The following is a 21358-nucleotide window of genomic DNA, read 5'->3' as shown; positions in this document are numbered from 1 at the left end:
AAGATGCACAAAACACCAGATTGGTCTTTTCTGTCCTCTGGCCCCCACAAAAAAAATGCATATAGAGAATACTGCTAGGCATATTTATGAAATAAATAAATGTAAATACTACATTTCAGTTAGCAACAAATATATATAGTATTAGAGAAGGAGCAGAACACTAAGGTACTTATGTATATTTTTGCCTGTAGTTATCTCACTAAAATAGGGAAAAAAGAACAAAAAGTTAAGAACAGAAACCATGAAAATTGTGAACTTGTAAGCAAGAAAGTTAAATCATAACAAGAGTTCTGAAATAGTATCTAAATAGACCTGTTTTTAGAAAAAAATTGGTAAATGGCATACATATTGATTATAATATGCGATTGATACAGAGCCTGGCCATTCTCTAATATAACTTAAACGGTTTAGTGACCAATATAGCATGGGAAATACTAACTGGATTTGAGTTTTCCCTTGTAGTCCCAATAATATTAACCCATGTATGAAAAATGCATAGTATGCAATTCAGAACTTTCACTATGACCTCAGGAAATTAACTGAACTGAAGATTTGTATAAATTGAAAGAACTGGAAAGCTTGTTGCATGTTAGCTTCTTTGTTTATTTTGTACAAATATTTCCAAACATTGATTAGTTCCTTTAGCATCTAACAGAAGATGGAGGAAACCAGCAGATAAAGGCAAATTCCCTGAAGAAGTTCTGATTTTGCAGCATTTGAAAAAGTTTTCCAACTGACTCCAAGCATGTTCCCCAAGGGCAGGGGGTCCCTCATCTTACCAGCATGGCTGGTACAGGGCTCCTGGTGGCAGTGGCAGCAGCAGCTAGCTAGCCTCTCTGCCCCACTTTCCTGTCCTGGGACCGACCTGCTGGAATGCAGAGGTGGTCAGGCCACAACCCCATGCCCTGCTGTGGGGGCACAAATCTGGGGGGCATGTGCCCCCCCCATGTCACCTCTGGCATCCAACCCCTCTTTTGGAGTGTGTGCAGTGACAGAGAGCCAGCCCCCCTGCCACCCCTCCAGGTGAGCCACCACCTGTGGCTCTGTCCTGCTCCCTCAGCCTGGCCCCACAGCCACACTTTTCCACCCTGGCGCTAGGCCTGGCTGGGCATCGCCCTTAGCCCCAGCCACCAACCCTGCCCTGCTCCCTCTCTCACCATGGCTGCCACTGCCTCAAATCCCCTCCAGCCCCCCAGTTTACTTGCAGGCATCTGGGGGAGCTGCTTTCCACCACTGCCTGGCAGTATTGCTGGCCACATGCATGCACAAACATGCACATGATGCCCTGCCCTGCATCCCCCAGCCCCAAGCAGCCCCTTGTAGGCTGAAACTCTGCCAACCTGCAAGGGAAACACTCAGCTTCCCAGGTACTTGCCCTTTAAAGGAGAAAAGCCCACATTACCTGCCCCACCCAGATCCCTGTGTATTAGTAACACAGGTGTTTTGCCCAATTCAGATAAGCTGACAGTAGAAGCAATTGGCTGTAGAATCTTCAAGAGCTCTGTAAGTAAAATAAAAAATATACTCCTAAAAGACAGCATGTCATACATATATTAAGATCTTCAAACACCATCTCTTGAAGAGCTTGTTTTTTAATAGGCTTTCAAATGACTTAAGTATACTTCCCCACTAGTTTTGCTAGTTGCAGTGTTAACCATTTTCATTCTTAATGTTTTCCCCTGATTCTTCTTAAAGGCTTTCTCTGCTTTGTGAGTAGTTTGCACATATTTTAGCATCTTTTGCTCTTTTCCAGATCTTTTCCAGAGTTCCCAACATCATGAAATTGTTAGCAAGATACACATGGGGTCCATAGCTTTAGTACTGGACATTTACCACATACCTTGTGCAGTCCTTAAAGAGTTCTTTGGAAGGATTCTTCTCCAACCTTGCCTTGCATTCATCCACTGTATCTTGAGGTATTTCTGGCAAGTGGGCTGCAGACTTCACAAAGTCACAAAAATAAAAAAAAAAGTGAAGTATAAGTTAGCAGGAATTCACCCGCAAAACAATTGTTAAAAAAGAGAAGTCACACCATGGGAGAAAAAAGATAACAGACTTGCCAGCAAGCCAGAAAACAAACAGAGTCAAATTTTAATAGCATTTACCTTTGCTTTCCATTATGGAATATCAGTATCAGAACACATTAGCAATACAAATTTTTCAACATGATTCTACTGAAGTATGTTAGGAAGCAAACTTGTCAACAACTTTGACAAGTTAGCTTTTTAGGAGCTATCTAAAGGGTATGTTATGGAAGAAAACAGTTCATCTTAGCAGATTTTAAACCAAGGATACATGGCTTTAGGTGGCTTACAGAGGCCTGACCAGTTTTCAGCAAACTTGTATCTATGCAATGGCAACTAAGAAATAGTCGCATTTCTTCCAGGAGCCTAAGTCAGAAACTGATCACTTTTAGGATAATCTGAAAGACCCTTTAATATAAAGCTCTGAAATATATAATCAGAATGACTGGAAATGGGGGAGGGATAGCAAGAAGGTATAGAAAAGAGATATAGAAAACCCAGTGGAAGGAAACTGTATACTCCCAACAGAACTTCAGATCATTAGAAAAGAATAGGGAATCCTTGAAATCCACCAGTGCAATAATCAGATATCTGTGAAGTCAGTGGGAGATGTGGGTACCTAAATCTCTCAAAAAATACCCGGTCTGTGTTTCAAAACAGTTTTTAATGTTCCAGACTAACTGCACAAGGCACACAAGTCAGCAAGAAAACCAGGTCTAAAACTCAGGAATTCCTTAGTCAGTTCCAATGTCTACAGAACCTATTACTCTGAAGTATTTTAATACAGTACTTTAACTACTCTTATTTTTAAGTGCAGTTTAAACGTTTTTTCCCCCCTTAACCAGGACTATTAGTTAAAAATATTTAAAATTGATAAGTAAAATATCATGATGGCGATGAAAAAAAAAATGGGGAGTAGTTGAAAATTTGACTCAAAATGAAGTTTTAAAATAATCTATGAAAACAGTTTACATTTTAAAATGAAAAACATTAATGACAGTTTGTTAATCATTCTGAACTTAATTTACTTTAGTACAATAAAAGCAAAAAGGGAAATTGTTATAATGTTTTAACCCCCAAGTTGTTTGGGTCTTACTAGACAATTTGGCCATGCATTTACCCCATTGGTGAAATATTTTGCTAGAACTTCCAGGCCACAGTCTTTACGCTTTTCATCTGAAGACACTTCATACTCTGCCTAATGGAGAAAAATTAAAATTAACATTAGTTTTCTAGTTAACTAGTACTTGAATATTTACTGCGATGCTATACAGTTTCAACCACAGATATTAGGAGACTTTGTATCTAAAGACTATGGAATGCTCTCATTCATGGTGTTAAGTAGCTACCATGATATTTTAAGATGCATAATGACTAGGGGTGCACTGATATAGATTTTTTTAGGCCAATACTGATTGCCAATTATTAACCAGCCACATCAGCTGATACTGATCCAATTGCTGATATGCAGTCCAGCAGCTTAAAGAGCACCATCCAGCTGGTAAGGTTGTTGGGGGGAGAAGGGGCAGGGTGGGGCAAGCAGATTGAGGCCCCTGTTGTGAGGGAGGGAGTGGGGCTGGTACAGGAGCAGGGGCTGCACAGCTGGGGCGGGTGGGGTGCGGGACAGAGCTGTGGCTCGTGGGGGGGGCTGTAAGGCGGCTCCCACCACTGCGCATGCCCCTGGGGAGGCATGGGGGCATGTTCCCCCTGGATCTGTGCATGGGGTGAGGGTGGGCTGCCTGCTGTGTACTCAGGGCCAGGGGCTGTGCCAGGATCTTCCCAGTGCAGGGCTGGGCCCAGGCGAGGTAGATGGAAGCAGTGCTAGAAGGGGAGGCTATGGGGAAAGCTACAACCACTCCAAATTCCCCACAGTGCCGCCTCCCAGCCCTGCCTTCTCCAGGGCACACAGTGGCAGTCTGCCCCTACCCCACACACAGATCCAGGGGGAACATGCCCCTCGTGCCTCCTTGGGGGTGTGCACAGCTGCAGGAGCCACCCCCATCCCCCAATGAGCCACAGCTCCATCCTGCACCCCTCCTCACCTTGGCTGTGCAGCACCTGCCCCTGCCGTAGCTCCACTCCCTCCCTCACCCTGGGGGCCTTGATCTGCACCCTTCCAATCTTTTCCCTCCCACATGCCCCTTCTCTCCACACAGACTTACTGGCCAGATGTTGTTCTCCAAGCTGCCAGGCTGCACTCCTAGTTGTGTGCATGGTGCAGCTGTGTGCATACACGCAGCATTTATTGCCAACATCATCAGCCACATCCGCCAAAAAAGGCAATTGTCAATAGTGTCTATTTTCCTTTTACCAGTGCTGATATGACAAGGACCAATGCATCAGTGCACCTCTAATAATGAAACAAATTACCCACATGATCTTAAAAAAAACAAACAATCTTTTCAGAGACTTACTGAACCCTATAGTTTTGATTAGCACAATTCTAGAAACTATGGCTTAGGAGGTAAATGTCGCACATCCTTAATTATGGTTAAATAATAGTTACATAATACCACAAGGACCTATAGCAGTGCTTCCCAAACTTTTCATCAGCATAACCCTATTTATGATACCAGTTCCTCAGCATGACTCCATTTCTCCACAGCCCCCACAAACCAGCTGCTGATGCGGCAACCCCATTTGGGGTTGTGGCCCACAGTTTGGGAACCACTGACCAATAGAAAAGAATGACCTAAGGGATTGACAACAATCTCAGGCAATGTAGTGGAAATACTGACTGGCAATTTAATTAATAAAAAATTAAATCATAATAATATCATCCATTCCAGTAGACAGGATTTTATAGAAAATGGGGCTTACGTCAAATAAACTTTATTTTGTTCTTTGAAAAGATATGGTGGAAGTAACTGTGTAAGTGCAATTCTTCCCCCCCCCCCGAGCTTGACTTAGTACCACATGACATTCCAATTAAAAAAATATCACCATCTAGTTCACCAAGTCTCAAGCTAAATGGATAAAGATCTAACACATCTCCAAAAGTAAATGCAAGAAGGAGTTGCTTCTAGTGAAGCTGTGCGGGGATCAGTTCTAAGCCCAATGGCATTTATAACTTTTTCTTCATGATCTAGAAGTAAATATATTACAATCACCACTAACAAAGTCTGTAAGGACACAAACACTGAGAGAATAGCAAATAATAATGAGAATGGAGCAAATTACCTGCATTAATTGTTTAGTGAAGCCCATTCAATCAAAACATATATTAGCATAACTAAATGCAAAGTTTCACCCCCTACAGACAAAGAATACAGGCCATATCTCCAGAATGGGAGATTATATAATATAAAACAGTGACTCTGGAAAAGATTTAGGGGTCACAACAGTTGATATGAATTGCTAGGTAACGTCATAGCAACAAGGGGTAGCAGGTTTTCTGGGTAGAGAAATAGGATAGTGAAAGTAGAGAGGTGATTTTACTTCTGTACCTGGCATTGGTGAAAACTGAACTACTACATGCAGTTCTGCTATCCACATTTTAAAAGAAAAAATTTGAAGAGTTGGACAATGTTCAGAAAAAAGCCACAAAAATGTTTTGAGAGGTGAAGGAAATCTATTGAAGTAACAGATTTAAAACGCTCAGTCTGACTTGAAGATGACCGCAATGACTTGTTTACAACATGGAAGTATGGTCGAAAATACTGGATACTAAAGGGACTCTTTTATCCAGTAGAGAAATGCATGTTAAAAACTATTCACTGAAAGCCAAGGCCAGATCTAAATTAGAATTAAGATACATTTTTAACAGTGATTCCTTAAAAATAAATTAATTAATTAAACAAAAAAAAAAAAAATCACTGGAATAAACCAGCAAAGCAAATTCTAAATTCTACATATTCTGATATCTTCAAATCCACATAGGGTGCCTTTCTGGAAAGCATGCAATAGTCAAACAAGTTACTGAGGTCAGTATAGGACTGAAGATATTTAAAAGCATGCAATAGGCAAAAAACTCAGACCAGAGGAGGTCACCAGCACTTCTAACTTCATGAACTAGGACTTTAAGGCTTAATATGCTTATGCAGAATTTTAAACCAATTGTTATTCCTTTCTTGTGAGACTGGAAGTATTATCCCTACAACAGACAGAAGAAAACTGAGACAGAGTTTATACGTATTGAATTAAAGAACTGTAGAGAATTTTAGTTTGACATAGTGCCCTCTCAATAACGTATCTTGAAATTATAAATGAAATTAATTTAACTGGATATTCTGGAAATAATTTTCTGCCTCCTGTTTATAACAGTCTGCTTAGAGAAAGAGAACCAATTGCCTACTTAAAGGAAACTGTGAAAATACATTAAAATATTGATGTAGTCTAAAGAACAAAGTAAATATATTATAAAACAAATAAATGTATGAACATTAGTGTAACTGAAAAGCTGATGTGACCTGTATATTTAGTACATTTCCACACAAACGTTATCTCCAGTTTGGTAGTATCTCCAAGGGCCACAGTTTCTAATGGAGTTCCAATGTGAGGGCCTACCTTAAAACATTTAGGCCACATGTACATGATAAACTCACATACTACTACTAGAAGTGTTCCAGTAAGCCTGTCCAGACAGTTTTCAGTGAGCACCCAGTACAGCCCTAAAAGTGGGCACAGAATATCCTTGCGAGTGCCGTGTGTGTGAATTGGTTTTCTAGGCTTCCTCTGACACACTCAAGCACAGTCCTCTTTGATGGTATAATATGTCTTAAATCAGTGCTGTCCAACTAAAGCCCTGGGGGCCATCTTTGGCTTGTGATGTGTTAAAATGTGGCCTTCAGGGCTTGCAGCATGGCTCCAGAGGTTGAATGCCATTACTGCTTGCCCCCTACAACCCTTGCCTACCAATGAATTCAGAATCCTTGGTCATTGCCGGTGATTAAGATCAGTAGCAGAGAAAAGGGGAGCGGAGGAGGCATGAGTGACAGTGATGCTTAGCCCCGAAGTCTGGAACTCTGCCAACAAATCATTGCCCCCATTGACTGAGGTGGGTTGCCTGGTCCCTAAGAAGCCGTGGTCCAGATCTGGGCCACAGGGCCAAATAAATTGAATAGCCTTGCCCTAGGTGACCTGTCTGAAGTTTTAGTTTATGGCGCAGCCAAGACTCAAAAGTTCAGAGTTACTATACTACAATCCCATGAATGCCATTACACTAAACTACCTCACTGGTAAATTATCCTTATGATGAACCTTTTCTGCTTGAACATTATGATCTAGACTACTTTAGACAAATTCCAAGTCATCAAATAACTATAAGCCATTAATCTTGCTGTCATGGAACTGTAGCAAGAAGTACAATGGAAATATAAATCCTGCAAAATGATTAACCAAATACAGCAGTACATTGACTGTCTTAATGTTTTCATATTATGCCAAAAGAGTGAGTCATCTAATAAAAACATTTAGGGTTATTTTAACTCCACTTACCAAGGTTAAGTATTTCCTCCACTTCAGAGGAAGTTATATAAAGCTTGTTCAATATCAACCAATTTCCATTACCCAGCATCACAGAATTTGAAGGAAGCTTGAGCTGATACCCCACCATACAATTTCTTCACGCTTAAGTAATCCTAACTACAGATACTGAAATGGGTCAGAAGAGGGTGAGGACTACAAAAACGACGAAATCCTATTCAATAATTTCTCAACCGCTCCTTTTGCAACACTGCAAGAGTGTCCGCCAACAGTCTGACTTCAGACCGAAGTACTAAAACTACTAATAAGCTAAGAACTGCATGTACTTGCTATTTCACCCTTCTGACATGCTACCGTATTTACTTACATTCGATTAAAGACATGCACCAGGCTTCTATTTAACCAGAAAAAAAATTATGCCAGTTTGTTTATCCTATGGATCCTATGGATCTACATCTTATTTTGTCACCTGATTTGCATTTCCAACCTGAAAATGGAATGAAAAAATGAGAACAAAAGTTGTTCAAAGCTCTCCAGTATGGGATTCCAAGGACATTTGATGCAAGTAGTTTATGCCAAAGGTGTTTATTTACATAAAATTAAGTCATTATTTTACACTAGAAACTGGTTGTTCTACTCCACACCACTGCTTGTATCTATCTTAATTTGAGCTAAACTGATTGAAGATCAGTTCAGAAAAAAGAACAAAAAAAAAAGATGCAGGTCAATTAAGAATTAATCTGTAGAAGATGACAGGTGCTCTATACCAGACCACTAACTGAGCTGTGCTAGCTTTCAGATTTCAGCAGTCACAACTTGGAGGCTACATTAGATATTGAAATTTTGCAGGTTTATCAATGCTTCCCCACCATCACTTGTCAAATAGCAAAAAAATTGTGAACACACTCCTGAGATCTGTGGTGAAGCCTTTGATCCTAATTTAAAACTAGGTTAATTAAGATGCAATCCAGACAAAGCTATATACTTGAAGACCTGTCGGAAGACTCAACACAAGCTGAACATGGCTCCTTCTCCAATACCTTACAATTAGTTTCGTTCCTGTTATCTTTTCCTTTTCTACTCTGAGAACCAGATCCATACATGAGGGGGGCAGAACTTTTATAGTAAAAGTTAAGATTTCCTCCTTTAGACCAACAGAAACAAAGTTTCCAAGGCACCCCACAAAGTCTATCAATTTACTCTGGCTTTTATCAGACTTTGTAGTCCTTAAAAGCTGTTGAGTTTCTTTTGCCAAGTTCACTGTAGTACATGCAGCAAGTTTTGTTATTGTATTAATATGAATCTAAGGGATGCAAAAAGCTTATTTTTTAAATAAATTACCTACTTGCGGCTTTTTCTAATTTCTCAAAAAAGCAGGGTTGCGATCCTTATAAATGGACTAGAGCTTACCACTGCATCCAGGAATTCAATGCACCTCTTCAAATCTGGCTTAGTGTCACAGAACTGCCTGAAGAGAAGTTTCCCTATTGGCTGCTTGTCACAGAGCTGGTTATAGTCCTTTTCTAGGGGAAGAGAAGAGATTAAACAAAAGCCATCATAACAAGCCATAATGTGTCCTTGCCTATTCATTTGAGATTCAGCAAAAAAGAAAAATGCAAAGCTTTTTGGTATTATAAGCCCCACTCAAAATCAGAGGCCCAAGATTTGATGAACTTGCCACTAAAAATGCAAGTGAGTTAGGCCAAACTACCACCTCTGCCTCTACTAGCTCACCATATTTAGAAATAAACCCCAAAAGGCCTTTTAGATCAAACTGACCTTTTCATGCCAACGTGAAATATTTTTTAAAAGGTCCTGTATGTAACACTACAGAGTGCTGCTCCCAATGAAAACAAAACGCTATAAAAACCTTATTCACATAAGTCTATTGACAGAAACAGGATGGCTTGGACGATCCACAGTTGAGAGATCAGGTTCACCATTCAAATCCACCATAACCCTGTAACCAAACTCCTAGAAATAGTATTTCCAGATCAGACTAGTGTTCTAAATAGTCCTGTATCTGACAGAGGTTACTGCTGGTGTAAACTGAACTTTGTAAACTATTATGCAGTAAGATGTGCAAAAAAGACATTTTCTCCTAAACTCTCACAGTTATCAATCACTTAACTTCCTGAAACATATCAATTTAAAGTCAGCTGAACATAAAATGAGCACCTCTACCCTTTCTTTAGACTGTATGCATCTTGAGGAAGAATTTGTACTTTTTGTTTTAAATGCGGCTTGTCCAAAGAGACCCTTTGCCTGACAATGCACATTTTGGCATTTGATGTTGTTTGTTCGCTTTTAGGTGAAATAAGGCAAGCGGGAACAAATCGGATAAAACAAAAAGGAACGAGAATGTAAAATTAGATAGTAAGCAATATATGTAAATGTTGGTGAAAAAAAGACGGCCTGTTCCTGTTAGCCTTACAGATTCCAACTCTGATTAAAAAGCTTCATGCTGATGATTATTTCAATATTGATGTCCAAACTATGAATTAATATAATACACTTGAGTGCTAATTCAGTGCTTATGCAGAAGCTTTCCATTTCAGAAGGCTTCTGGTTGAAGAGGTTTACATTTTGTTTTAAGTTCTTCAGAACTAATTTGAAAAGATGCTTTATAACCATAGACTAAACACACATAATTTTATGGGGCAGTTATACCTTGTTTTGTTTAAAAAAGCATGTATGCAGTATGCCCAGAACTAGATTTCTTTGAACAAAAGGGCACTATCACTTTGATGCAAGTAACTCATTAGCATCTGCAATGTTAATGTATTCTGGTAAATACCCTCTCTTTTCCTACAGAAATTGGAACATAATTACTTTTTTAATTCAGTTAGTACTTTTCTTCCAAGAGTAGTTTCCTTGAGCATAATGAAAGCTGGCTGTGATGTATACACTCTCCTCAGAAATTCTCCATTAAATTAAATGCCATGGTCTGATTACTAACTAGCTAAACACCCATTCAGAAGCAAGATAAAACACCTTCACCAAACAAAAGCCCCTGAGAAACCAGATTTGAGAACTGTATACAATACTTACCAATTGAAGATCTGAGGCCTTCACAATAACTGATGGGTGGCAACTTCAGCATCTCCCGCCACTTTTTACTGCGCCCATTCCATTTACCTAAAAGAAAAAGCTCCATAAATAAGCACAGCCTACAAATCTGCCTCATGCTAAAGTATGATCCACCCTCTATATAGCAGGATATTGTATTATTGGTGACACAGAGCTGCCAGATATGTTGCAAGTAAATCAGGCTACTTTTTCCAGCATAAAGGAGTTTTTCAATGTGTCTATCCAAATATGTATGTTAAAAGAAAAAGGCACAGCTATAACTAATTTCAAAATATCCATGTATATTTAGGTAGAAATATTTTAAATATCAAGGAAAGTTTAGGACAGGCTGAAAGGCTACAGTAAATTTCCTTCCTTTACTAGAAACACAATCTTAATATTTATTAACAAAAATGTCTTCTCCTCCTATTGATCAAGAATCTTTAAAAAGTATGTCCCTCACATTTGTACTATAATGCCACGGGCATTTCAATTAAGATGACATTTGCAACAACAACTGGCTTTTGTTACCTAGAAAATGATTATGAACAAGATACAAGTGACAGAAAGAAGAAAGTTAATATAAAACTGAAATCATTAAACCATGACTGTTAAAGCTGACAAATCAGACAACACATAAATACAAGCTGTACAAAAATAGTGTTTTCTGTTCTCTTTTTCCTTAAGAGAAGTAGTAGTAATAGTAACACTATGGACAGAACCTGAGAGATCTAGAGCATCATACAAGACCATAATGGCTATTTATATAGCCTACTCTATAACATATACAGCATAAACCCCATACCTTTTGAATGATGCTTAAACCTATGATGGCATATCCATACAAGTTTTTCACTTTAATAATTTTAAAACTATAGGTTCACTATGGACCATCTCTTATGAAAAATATCTCTGTCACATGAAGATTACTTTTATCATGTAACATATTTAAAAAAAAATGAAACAAGGTTATCATCACAGAAGACGTACATATATTTCATGGTGAGGCAAAGCACTAGATACAGGAACATTTTACAAGAAAAGATTGTTATGAAACATTAAGAATGTTAAACACAGCAAGAATGATTTGGCAGAAAGGTTATTTCTTTTTTTTTTTAAGACATTTAATTTTACAAGCAGAACCAAACCGATTTCACCTCCACATGACAGAAGAATAGACAAATAACATTTTAAGCTGCATTCTCTGAAGAATGAAGAACCTGGTAACCACATTGGGAGGGGAGAGGAAGGGAGTTGCCCTTAGTAAATCATACTGAAACCAAGAAATGAGCATTACACAATGAAGAATGCAAAATGTATGCACCTTTCATAACAGATGTAATGATATTATTACCCCTTAACAAGCCTGAGTTTCCCCCATGATGAAGAACACTCATCATTCAGATATCTAGGTTCACAAAGATTTACACTGCAGAGTCAGGTATAAGAGCATTAAGCTCAAACATTTTCATTTTTAAGTGTGTATCAAGAGCATCTTAATCCATATAAGACGAATCAACTTAATACCAGCTACATATTTGCTCTAAAAAGTTTCTCATTTCTATTATGTTGTTGCAGGCAACATGCTCACATTTCAGTAACACCTAGAAAGGAGAGCTAAGAAATTAAAATATAAAACCTTACAATCTAGAAATGCAGATACATCTGTGAATTGATACTAACCTGACCTTTCCTGTTGCAACTCAAGTGAACAGAATTCAGAAGTATTTACTATCTCAGGAATGGGCATAACATGTGTTTTTTCTAGTCCCAAGATGGGAAACCCCCTTCCCAAAGGAGTACTTCTGGGGTCAAGGGCAGGGGATGGTGAGGGCGGGGCACCTGTCAAGGGGCAGTGACAGAGCTACTCCTGCAGCGCTCAACAGCTCACGGAAACTTGTTAAGCGGCCCTCCAGCTGACAGAATTGCCCACCCCTGCTCTATCCAATGTTTTACTTAACTGTGGACTATGCAGTTACAGGATATATAAGATCCATCACAGTTTTGTGGTCATTTTCTTAATCCTTATTCAGCTTTAGATTCAAATGCTGTATACCAATACTACTGTTATCTCTGCAACTAGCCTTCCCTCTTTAGTTTATCATGATATTTTGATACTCTAAGAAAAGAGGCTTAACATTGTTCTGCTTGGAACTTTTAAACAGGGGCATTTCCAGAAACTGAGCTTACATCAAATCAGCTTTGAAGTTAGAAATGACAAACAGACTAAATTTACATACCAATGTAATTCACGTAGGGAAAGGATTCAGTGGGGACAGCTAAAGAAAGTTCTCCATCTAATACTTACAACACTCAAACTCTTCTCTAATCCTATGACCCCAGCTGACTTCCTGCCCTTTGGGCAGGGGGCTGGACTCGATCTCCCGAGGTCCCTTCCAGCCCTAATGTCTATGAAATCTAATAGAGAAACAGCAATGCAGCTGAGTCATGTTAAGCTACAGGGATGTATGAAGATTAATTGTTCAGCTCTTTTGACAGAAATAAAAATATAATTTGTGCAACAAGTCAATTAAAAGGTTTGATGGCAACATTACTCATCTAAATGAGGAAGAGATGAAGCATGTTTTGTCACTGCCACACTGATGGAGAATAAATTCTGATCTTTGACATATCTGACTGAATCAGGTATTAAGGTACACAAGAATGAGTACCAATAAGGTTGATGCCCTCTAACCCTCAAATATATAAAGCTTCAATACAGACACATATTCAAGAGTTATTTCTTTGCCTTAAATACTGAGAGAACTTTAGAAAGATGATAAGAGAGACTGTCCTTTTTTTCCTCCATTTATAACGGAGAAATTTTAAGATCATAACCCAATCACTATCACTCTTTTCTACAAGTCAGAGATGAGGCCTTGTTAATGATATACTACAATCAATAGCTCATGAAATCTACCAAACATGGTTCTCTCTCTCTCCCCCATATCCCCTCACTTTTGTGCTCCATTTATCTATAGTGCACACAGGATATACCAATATTGAAAAGACAACAGAAAAAAGTCAAACATATTGTTTCTGGCAAAAATTGTGGCAAGTAGCATTTTAGTTCTTAACTAATGATTCCTTCTGCTCAAAGTCTAACATTCCTGTAACAATGCAATATTATTCATAATTCAACCTCTAACAGCCATGATCTGTGACCACATCTCAACACTGATCCAGAGCACTACAGGCTGCTTTGGATAAATTTGTAAAGGGCAGTGCTGTGCTCTGCTAGGCAGAAATGATTCAATGGTCAGGTTGTGCACTTTATGCTTTATGGCTCAACACAATGCTTCTGATGAACCACCAGTTAGTCGCTTTCAGATGTATTTGCTGGCTAGAAAGTTTTCCAATAGCAAATAATCCATCTCCATATGAAAGGGAAAAACCTGTTGTGATAATGCCACTATGGTTATGCCTTTTTTATTAACATTTTTAAGCTACTTAAAAAACTTACAAAAACTCCTTTAGATAAAATTTCTCAAGTTTACGCCTTTTACCTTGCATAGAGTTTTTCTTAAGAAATTTTAGTGACATTCTAGTACAACATTTTTGAGCAACCAAAGCATACTACATAAGTGTTTCCAGATGCTTTTTATTTTTTCTTTTATTAAATAGTCAACTAACTTTAAAAAATTATTGAAAAAACCAAAACATGAACCAACCGCTGTGGCTTATATGAGTCCTCAGTGAAGGCAAAAGTTGTTTGCAACAAAGTAACCCTACCTTTGTGACAAAAAGAAATATAGCTTCAAAAGGAGGCCAAAATCAAAGCAGCATCCTAGCAAGTCAGCCTTTGGATATTTATATCTATACTGATGTGATTCTAGTTCAGTAACACTGTACATCCTGACCACAGTCTTTCCGGCAGAGGGAGAGAAATTGGACTCTGTCCTATGTGATTAAAGTCTGTTAATAAAGTAACACCAAAATGCTCCTCAACAGACGTATTTGGTCCCTGCAATGCGATTCAGTGAATAACAGCCTAGGCAAGCTCTGTCACCAACTTACTGCATGATTTTCAAAAAGACCTGAACCTTTGTGCACCTTCTCCCCCACAATATGAACTGGAGAGACTAGTTCCTATCCTTGTTTGCAAAGGTTAGTGGGTTAAGGACATTCAGGCAGTGCTGCAGGGTCACCTCCATACACATGCACACACAACTAGTGCTAAAAAACCAGAAAGATAAGATGAAAAAGCCAAATCAGCCCCACCCAAAGAGCTCTGAAAGCACACAGCTGCATCAAAGAAAGGAAACTGTATGTACTGCCAGCCTTTATCTGAACATGTGATCAAAGGAGCTGTTTATCAGTTAAGCAATTGGAGGGATGAAAGGAGAACATGCACACACAGAAGTGTTGTTTCCGTTCATCACCACAATGTACATTATACTGGTATAATCCACCAGTATACAGTAATATAAAAGACCATGTGTGCACAACATGTGCAAATAGACCTCAGAAGGAAAGACAGAATTCAACAGAGATTCATGGAAACTCAAAGCTTTTGAAAAGCAACAGCCAAGAAGGGTAGCAAGGGATCTACATAATTTGCGGCAAGAAAAAACAAATTTGCCATCATTTTGTGACAGCCCCACCCTCCATATTGATTAGCAGAGAGGACCCAAGGAGGGGATGGCCAATATCTTGACTGCTGGCTGCCCTTCATTTGGCCCCACCTTTCAGCGCTGATTGGCCAGACACACAAGGGGGAAACTACCACCTTTGCTGCTGCCCTTTGTGCTGCCCCACCAGCTGGTCCCTTCTCCTCCTGGGTGGGCTGCAAGGCTGGGCTACAGCAGCAAGGACCCCTGACTCCCACAAGGGAGTAGGGCTGTGCAAAATTTTGGCACCTGTTTAATTTCGAAGGTGTTTCGGGCCATTTTGGGTCCTGAAACACCGAATTCAAATTGAAACAGAAGGCTCCGAAACATATTGGAAATGTTGTAGAGAATTTTTAGCCAGGCTTGCAGGGAAACAACTAAGAAGAAGGACGGAGAAGAAGGCAGGAAGAACTGCTCTGATACTGACATCTAGTTTCCAGTTCAATTCCCCAGCTCCCAGTTCGATTCCCTGTGCTCTCTGACCATTTCCCCACATCTTCCCGGGGGGGCATGGGCCCCTGGATCTGTAGTAGGATGACAGCAGGCTACCACTGCCAGCTGGGGATAGCAGCAGCTCCAAGCTATTTCCCCAGCCAGCAGCAGCAGCCTGCTGAAACCCAGGGTGCAGATCCAGGGGCTGTACCCCCTGGGACCAGCTGGGGGAATGATCAGAGAGCTGGAAGAAGCAATCAGAGAGCTAGGGAACTGAACTGGGAGCTCTGGCTGACCAATGGAGCAGCTCCAGCTCCTTGACAGCTGGAGGTCAGGGGCAGGGGGTTATGACAGGCAGCCCTCTCAGCCAATCAGAGGCAAGGGGCAGGGGCAGCAGCCGTAGTGGCTGCTCCCCGTCATGCTGGCACCCCCACCCCCATTCCCCCTGGCAGGATACATAACTGGGCTACAGCAGCCACAGGGACTGTTGGCTTCCACTGGGGAGCCAGCATTTTATTTTTGGTCATTTTTATTTTTGCAAATATTGCCTGATTTCATGGACAATGCCTGATTTTGCAATTTCCATGAAATCTGCAAAATTGCAAATTGAGTAGTTCCCTACACATGATCCACAAGATAAATCAGGACATTTCAAATAGGAAACCAAAAGTATTCTGACCTGTGGTGGTCTCTGAAGTTTTGACAGCAGAAGAATGGCTCTATTACCATAGTTTCTCATGTAGAGCCCGCCCATGAATAAAACATACACCCTGTTTTTGAAAAAGTAGTATGAAGAAAAAAAAATTCTCACCATGGGTATAAGTATCTGAGCAGCAGCAGCAGCTAGGAAGCCAAGCCTGCTCCTGAGCTTGCTCTCAGCCCTGAACACTAGATGTAACCCGTGGACTGACCCTGTATGCTGGGGCCAATCTGGTCCAACTGGCACAGTGCTCAGGGCCAACTCTGCATACTGGGTATGGCTACAAACCAACCTGGCACACTGGCCCAAGCCAGCACACGGAGCCATATCATCCAGCTGGGGAGATCCCCACAGGTCAGGAAATCTGGCAGCAGGGAAATGGTGGCAGCATTAATTGCTGCAGCTCTGGAGGCCAGTTATTAACACTGCCACCCCTTCCCCACCACCAAATTTCTGAATCAGCAGAGAGCCATTTTTCTTGCATATAATGCCTAAATCTGATTTTCAACAGCTGGCTTTGGGCGGGGAAAGGTTATACATAAGAAAATACAGTATTTTTCCATAGTAAAAAAAATGAGTGAAATTAAGAGCTGGCATTTTCTGAGGGGTGCCTTGAATCTGAACAGGTTAGGAATCACTGCAGTAGGAGATGCTGAAGAGAAGCCTGCTTTAATTCCTGTCCCTTTCTGTGGCTTAAACCAGGGGCGGGCAATTATTTTGGGCAGAGGGCCACTTACTGAGTTTTGGCAAGCCATTGAGGGCTGCATGATAGGCAGCCAGGGACAGAAAAACATTAAATTTTGAAATTTTTTAGGGGCTCCGCGGGCCGGATAGAATGGTCTGGCAGGCCACATCCAGCCCTCAGGCCACATTTTGCCCACTCCTGGCTTAAACACCTATCTCTGGGCTTCAAAGGTGCCTACCCGTGATGTGAGTTTCAAAGGCCTGGCCTGTCTCCTGGAGTTTTGCATAAGAGCTGCTTACAGACATAACCCCTCCCCCAAAAAAACAGCATTTTACCTTAAACTTGGCACACACCCCATGCCAAGCCCAGCACATGCCCTGAAGAGGCACTGCATTAGCTGGACCCAGCTCGCCTAATGCCTGTATAGATCAGGTACTTCAGCAGTGCTTTTTGGGTGCTTTTTTCTAATAGCTAATTGAATCAGCTTTAGATAAAAGTGCCAAAAAGCCCCACTGAAGCAGGCAATCTATACAGGCGTCAGGGAGCCGGGTCTAACAAACATGCCACCTCTTCCAGTAAAGCACCTTTTTTTGTCTTTTTTCCAAGTCTGTCAGCAGCCTAAATGTCCTTTTCACAAATCTGAGAAGGGGTCACTTACTCCTTTTAAAGCACAGTCAAAGGAGGTGCCCCCTTCTATCCAGTATCCTAGCTGCTAGAGCATTCACCCAGGTTGAGGAAGACCCAGGTGAGATTCCTTGTTTCCATACTTTGTCCAGCGATCATTTCATGTAAAATACATAAACCTGCTGGGACAGGGGCCAGAATCTAGGTCTCTCTTCCCCCAGTGAAAACTCTAGGCAGTAAATTAGAATTATACTCCCTTTCCTACTCATGCTCCCTCTCTAGTCCAAAAATCCTTAAATTCTTTTTTGTGTGACACAACAAAAAGTCAGACAAGCTAGTTACTCAGTAAGCATGGCCATATGCACAGGTTTCCTGTTATACTGTTTCTGCCCCACCTATCAAATAGTTTGCTGGACAGGGCATTCTCCTGATAGACAGAATATGTAGGTTTGAATCCCCTCTGGCAAAGGAAGGTGCAGCAGCCAGGAATTTCACATTGGGGCAAGTATTCTTCTGATCGGTGAGCTATTATCAGGAGAAACCATCTCCTCTCCCTCTCCAGCTAGGTTTAACAATGTGCAACCACTGAGTAAGATCCTTTTTATTGGTGTTTTCAGCATACCTACCGGTGATATCTAATGTGAGCAGCTCATTTCCTATCTCAAGCTCAACCCTGATATGAATCTTCCAGAGACAGGTGGGGCAGCACCTCATCTGAAGATTCAGATCAGGCTTTAGCACAATATAGGTACCAAGCTGCTCAGCACTACAAAGACAGAGGCACATCTAAATATGCACAGCAGCATTTAAATAATTTTACTGGCAAGAGCCTAGACACTGAAGTCAACAGGTTGGGACTTAATTAAATCAAATTTGTGAAAATTTAAGTCCTCCCATGATTTTGGTAGACCCCTATCCATAGGTGACTATGTAGTTGTATGTGGGAAGAGACTGTACTTTAGGTGTTTACGTCTACTTATGGACCTGGCCATTAATGTATTTAAAAAAACTGTTTGTGAAAGCATGAGCGTATTTCCACAACTAATTTACATGCTTTCACTCTAAGCACAGATGTAACCACTTGACAGTAATGCTTCATTACATTAACTGTATATACAACCGCTATCATCACATGAACAATTAATACAATTTTTCAGACATTTAAACCTAGTAAACTAGTTTCAAACCTCAATAAATTGATTTTTTTACATGAAATTCAGTATCATTATCTTAAAATAAAATGCAATTACGGACCACTTTCTATTTTAATGTGCCCAGAATTCCTAACATGTTGAATATGAAAGAGGATGAACTTCACGTTTACATAAAACACTCTCAACAATGACTTTCAAAATTGGAGGTTGCAGGTTGATAATATTCATAGGCTCCATGCAGATATGCATTAAAAAAGGTAGGATCCCTTTAAACTGCTTGTTAGCCTTCCAGTGCTGTTCACTATGCTTAATGATTCAGAAACCAACAAGAGAAGCAGTGTGCATAGATTACTAAATAATTGCCACATGCAAGTTCTAGCTAATAGCTGTTTGGTTCCCTCTATGCCCACCTAGATTGTTCTTACTGTTTCCATTAGGTGAAGAGCAAAAGACAAGACAACCCTCATGTGCATAATACCATTCAAGCACAAGGAAGCACACGCACTTCCTGCCATAAATAGCTTACAGAAATATAAAACACAATGCAGTGAGTGCAAGAAACTAAAGAAAAAGAGTGGATGAGGGGAGGAGGGACATGGGTAACAGTAATTGCAAGAAACAAACAAAAAAAAAAATTCTCTTTCCCTCCACTCCCCTTTTGAAACCTTAAAATCTATACAACTAGTGACACTTACTTAGTAAAAGGTTCTTGCTTTCTTCCCTGCTTTTACATTTACATATACATGATCAGAAAAATTTAATATTTGTTTATACTACCAAAAAGCGTAAGTGTGCACAAGTGCTACAGTGTTCCATTTGCACATAACCTTCCAGAAATAATTAAGAGTTCAGTTCATCGTTCTGTCAGTTATTGGAGCTTAGACCAATTTTCATGGGGATTTTCTTCCTATTCACAAGGACCTGGTCCCCAGTGGACCTTGACTCCTCTGAATCCAGGAGAAACCATAGGCCTGGAGACACCGGGTCCTGTGCTAGGACCAAGGGTATTCTTGTTCCTTCCCTCCACCCCCACAGCTCCTCAAAGGCCCAGCCACTGATGCAGAGACAGCATTCACCCTTTGTCCCAGTCCTGGTGCTGATCCTGATAGTCCCAAAGCAGAACCCACTGCAAGGAATAAGCAATGCATTAGGTGGTTGGGATGGGGATCCAGCTGACAGAGTGAACCCTGTACTCCTTAGGGCAGTGACCAAGCACGGTACACACCCACGGATAGGAGGAGAGGGTGGCTGTGAGCAGCTGGTGCCCTGCAGCTGGTAGCCCACTGTCCAAGACTGTCACGTGAAAGCACTTACAGTTTTCCTCCACCTTCCATTATGGTGGCAACTGGCTGTTACTCTGTATTTTCCTGGTCAGTGTCTGATTGACCCATCTTAGCACAAACCCCCCAAAAGAAGTACATGGAGAGAGGAGGTTGGGGGGCCATAATACGCCTCCACCCTGGCTGAACAAAGCACACGGCCCAGGGAGCCAACTGCTCAACTGTTCACTCAACACTGGCCAGATCACACCCCCCCGTTCTCCTTTCTCCAACACCAACCAGAGGTGTCCCATGCCCAGCTTGTGACCTTGGGAATTTCATACTCATCAGTCAACTAGCGTTAAAATAAACCCAGCCTAGTCTCAACACCCTGAGTATCCATTAAGGCCCTTCTCTGTTGCCAAGAAGATATAACCAATCCTTCCCTAAATTCTGGAACAATACCCAAACCCCCCACCCATGTCATCCACCCCAGAATGAATTGTAGCCTTCTTCTCACCCCACCTCTGCACAAACTACAAAAAGGGTCATAACCCCTTCCCCCGCCACACAACCTACTGCTGTTTGGTCCCTGGCTGGACCTTAATTACAAGGCTGGTCCAAGTATCTTTGATGCTAGCAGACAATTGCCAAACTTTACATTCCCTGCTGTAGCCTACAAAATCATCAAAAGGGCTTAACTGGCAGGAAAAAACTAAGAAGCGGTGACAGGTGTTTGGGTTCAGCACCCCAGGAACAGGTAGCAGATAGGAATCTGAAATCCAGGACATGTGAAAACACACAGTGATAGGAACCTCCAGCATTGCATTACAGTAAGGACCAGGAATCACTGTCATAGTATTGCATCAGGGACCAAAAAGGCTGTCCCCTTCCCTCCAAGCTCTTGAGGAGGCAGGAGTCCTATGAGGGAAAGCAAGTGCAGCCAGCCAGTGTTAGAACAAGAGTCAAGGGTCCTGGAGAGATTTGCACAATGTACTTAACTGGTCCAGTCCTGGATCCAACGGCAAAGTCCCTGGCTGTGATACAACTCCAAGGCACACTGCAGAAGCAGTCACTGCACCGAATGCTCAAGACTTCGTGCAGACCCAGACCCTTCCCCAAAAGAGCACCCTCCACCTCATCTATTCCCCAAGACAGCACATACCAACACATCTCCCCCTCCCCCAGCAGCCTGGTACCCCCTTATGCCCTGTTCAGGGACATCAGTGGTGGTACGTACCACAGGGAGTGATGTCTCTTGCCTTGCTCAACCTGATCTCCAGCCCCTTCAGTATGAAGTCAGCTTCAAGTTCCATCATGGAATAGATGAGTGACACAGGTCTGAAGGATGTGGGGCACAGGGTGAAATTTTGTGCC

The 21358-nt window shown here is 41.1% G+C and overlaps 1 protein-coding gene across 1 annotated transcript in view; it reads right to left on the bottom strand.

The window, feature by feature from the left end:
* GRK4 (G protein-coupled receptor kinase 4) overlaps positions 1-21358 on the bottom strand; it is a 90087-nt gene that overhangs the window by 59528 nt on the left and 9201 nt on the right. The window contains exons 2-5 of the mRNA XM_019553354.1: positions 10500-10586; positions 8859-8971; positions 3145-3222; positions 1841-1941 (exon numbers count right to left, since the gene is read on the bottom strand). Of these exons, the coding sequence (XP_019408899.1) occupies positions 1841-1941; positions 3145-3222; positions 8859-8971; positions 10500-10586 (379 nt within the window). The remainder of the gene's footprint in view (positions 1-1840; positions 1942-3144; positions 3223-8858; positions 8972-10499; positions 10587-21358) is intronic.

This window comes from Crocodylus porosus, unplaced genomic scaffold, assembly GCF_001723895.1.
Source record: "Crocodylus porosus isolate Cpor-Errol unplaced genomic scaffold, CroPor_comp1, whole genome shotgun sequence".
NCBI classification, from domain to species: Eukaryota; Metazoa; Chordata; order Crocodylia; family Crocodylidae; genus Crocodylus; species Crocodylus porosus.
The sequence above is the reverse complement of the archived record's forward strand: the minus strand, read 5'-3'. Positions and strand labels throughout refer to the sequence as shown.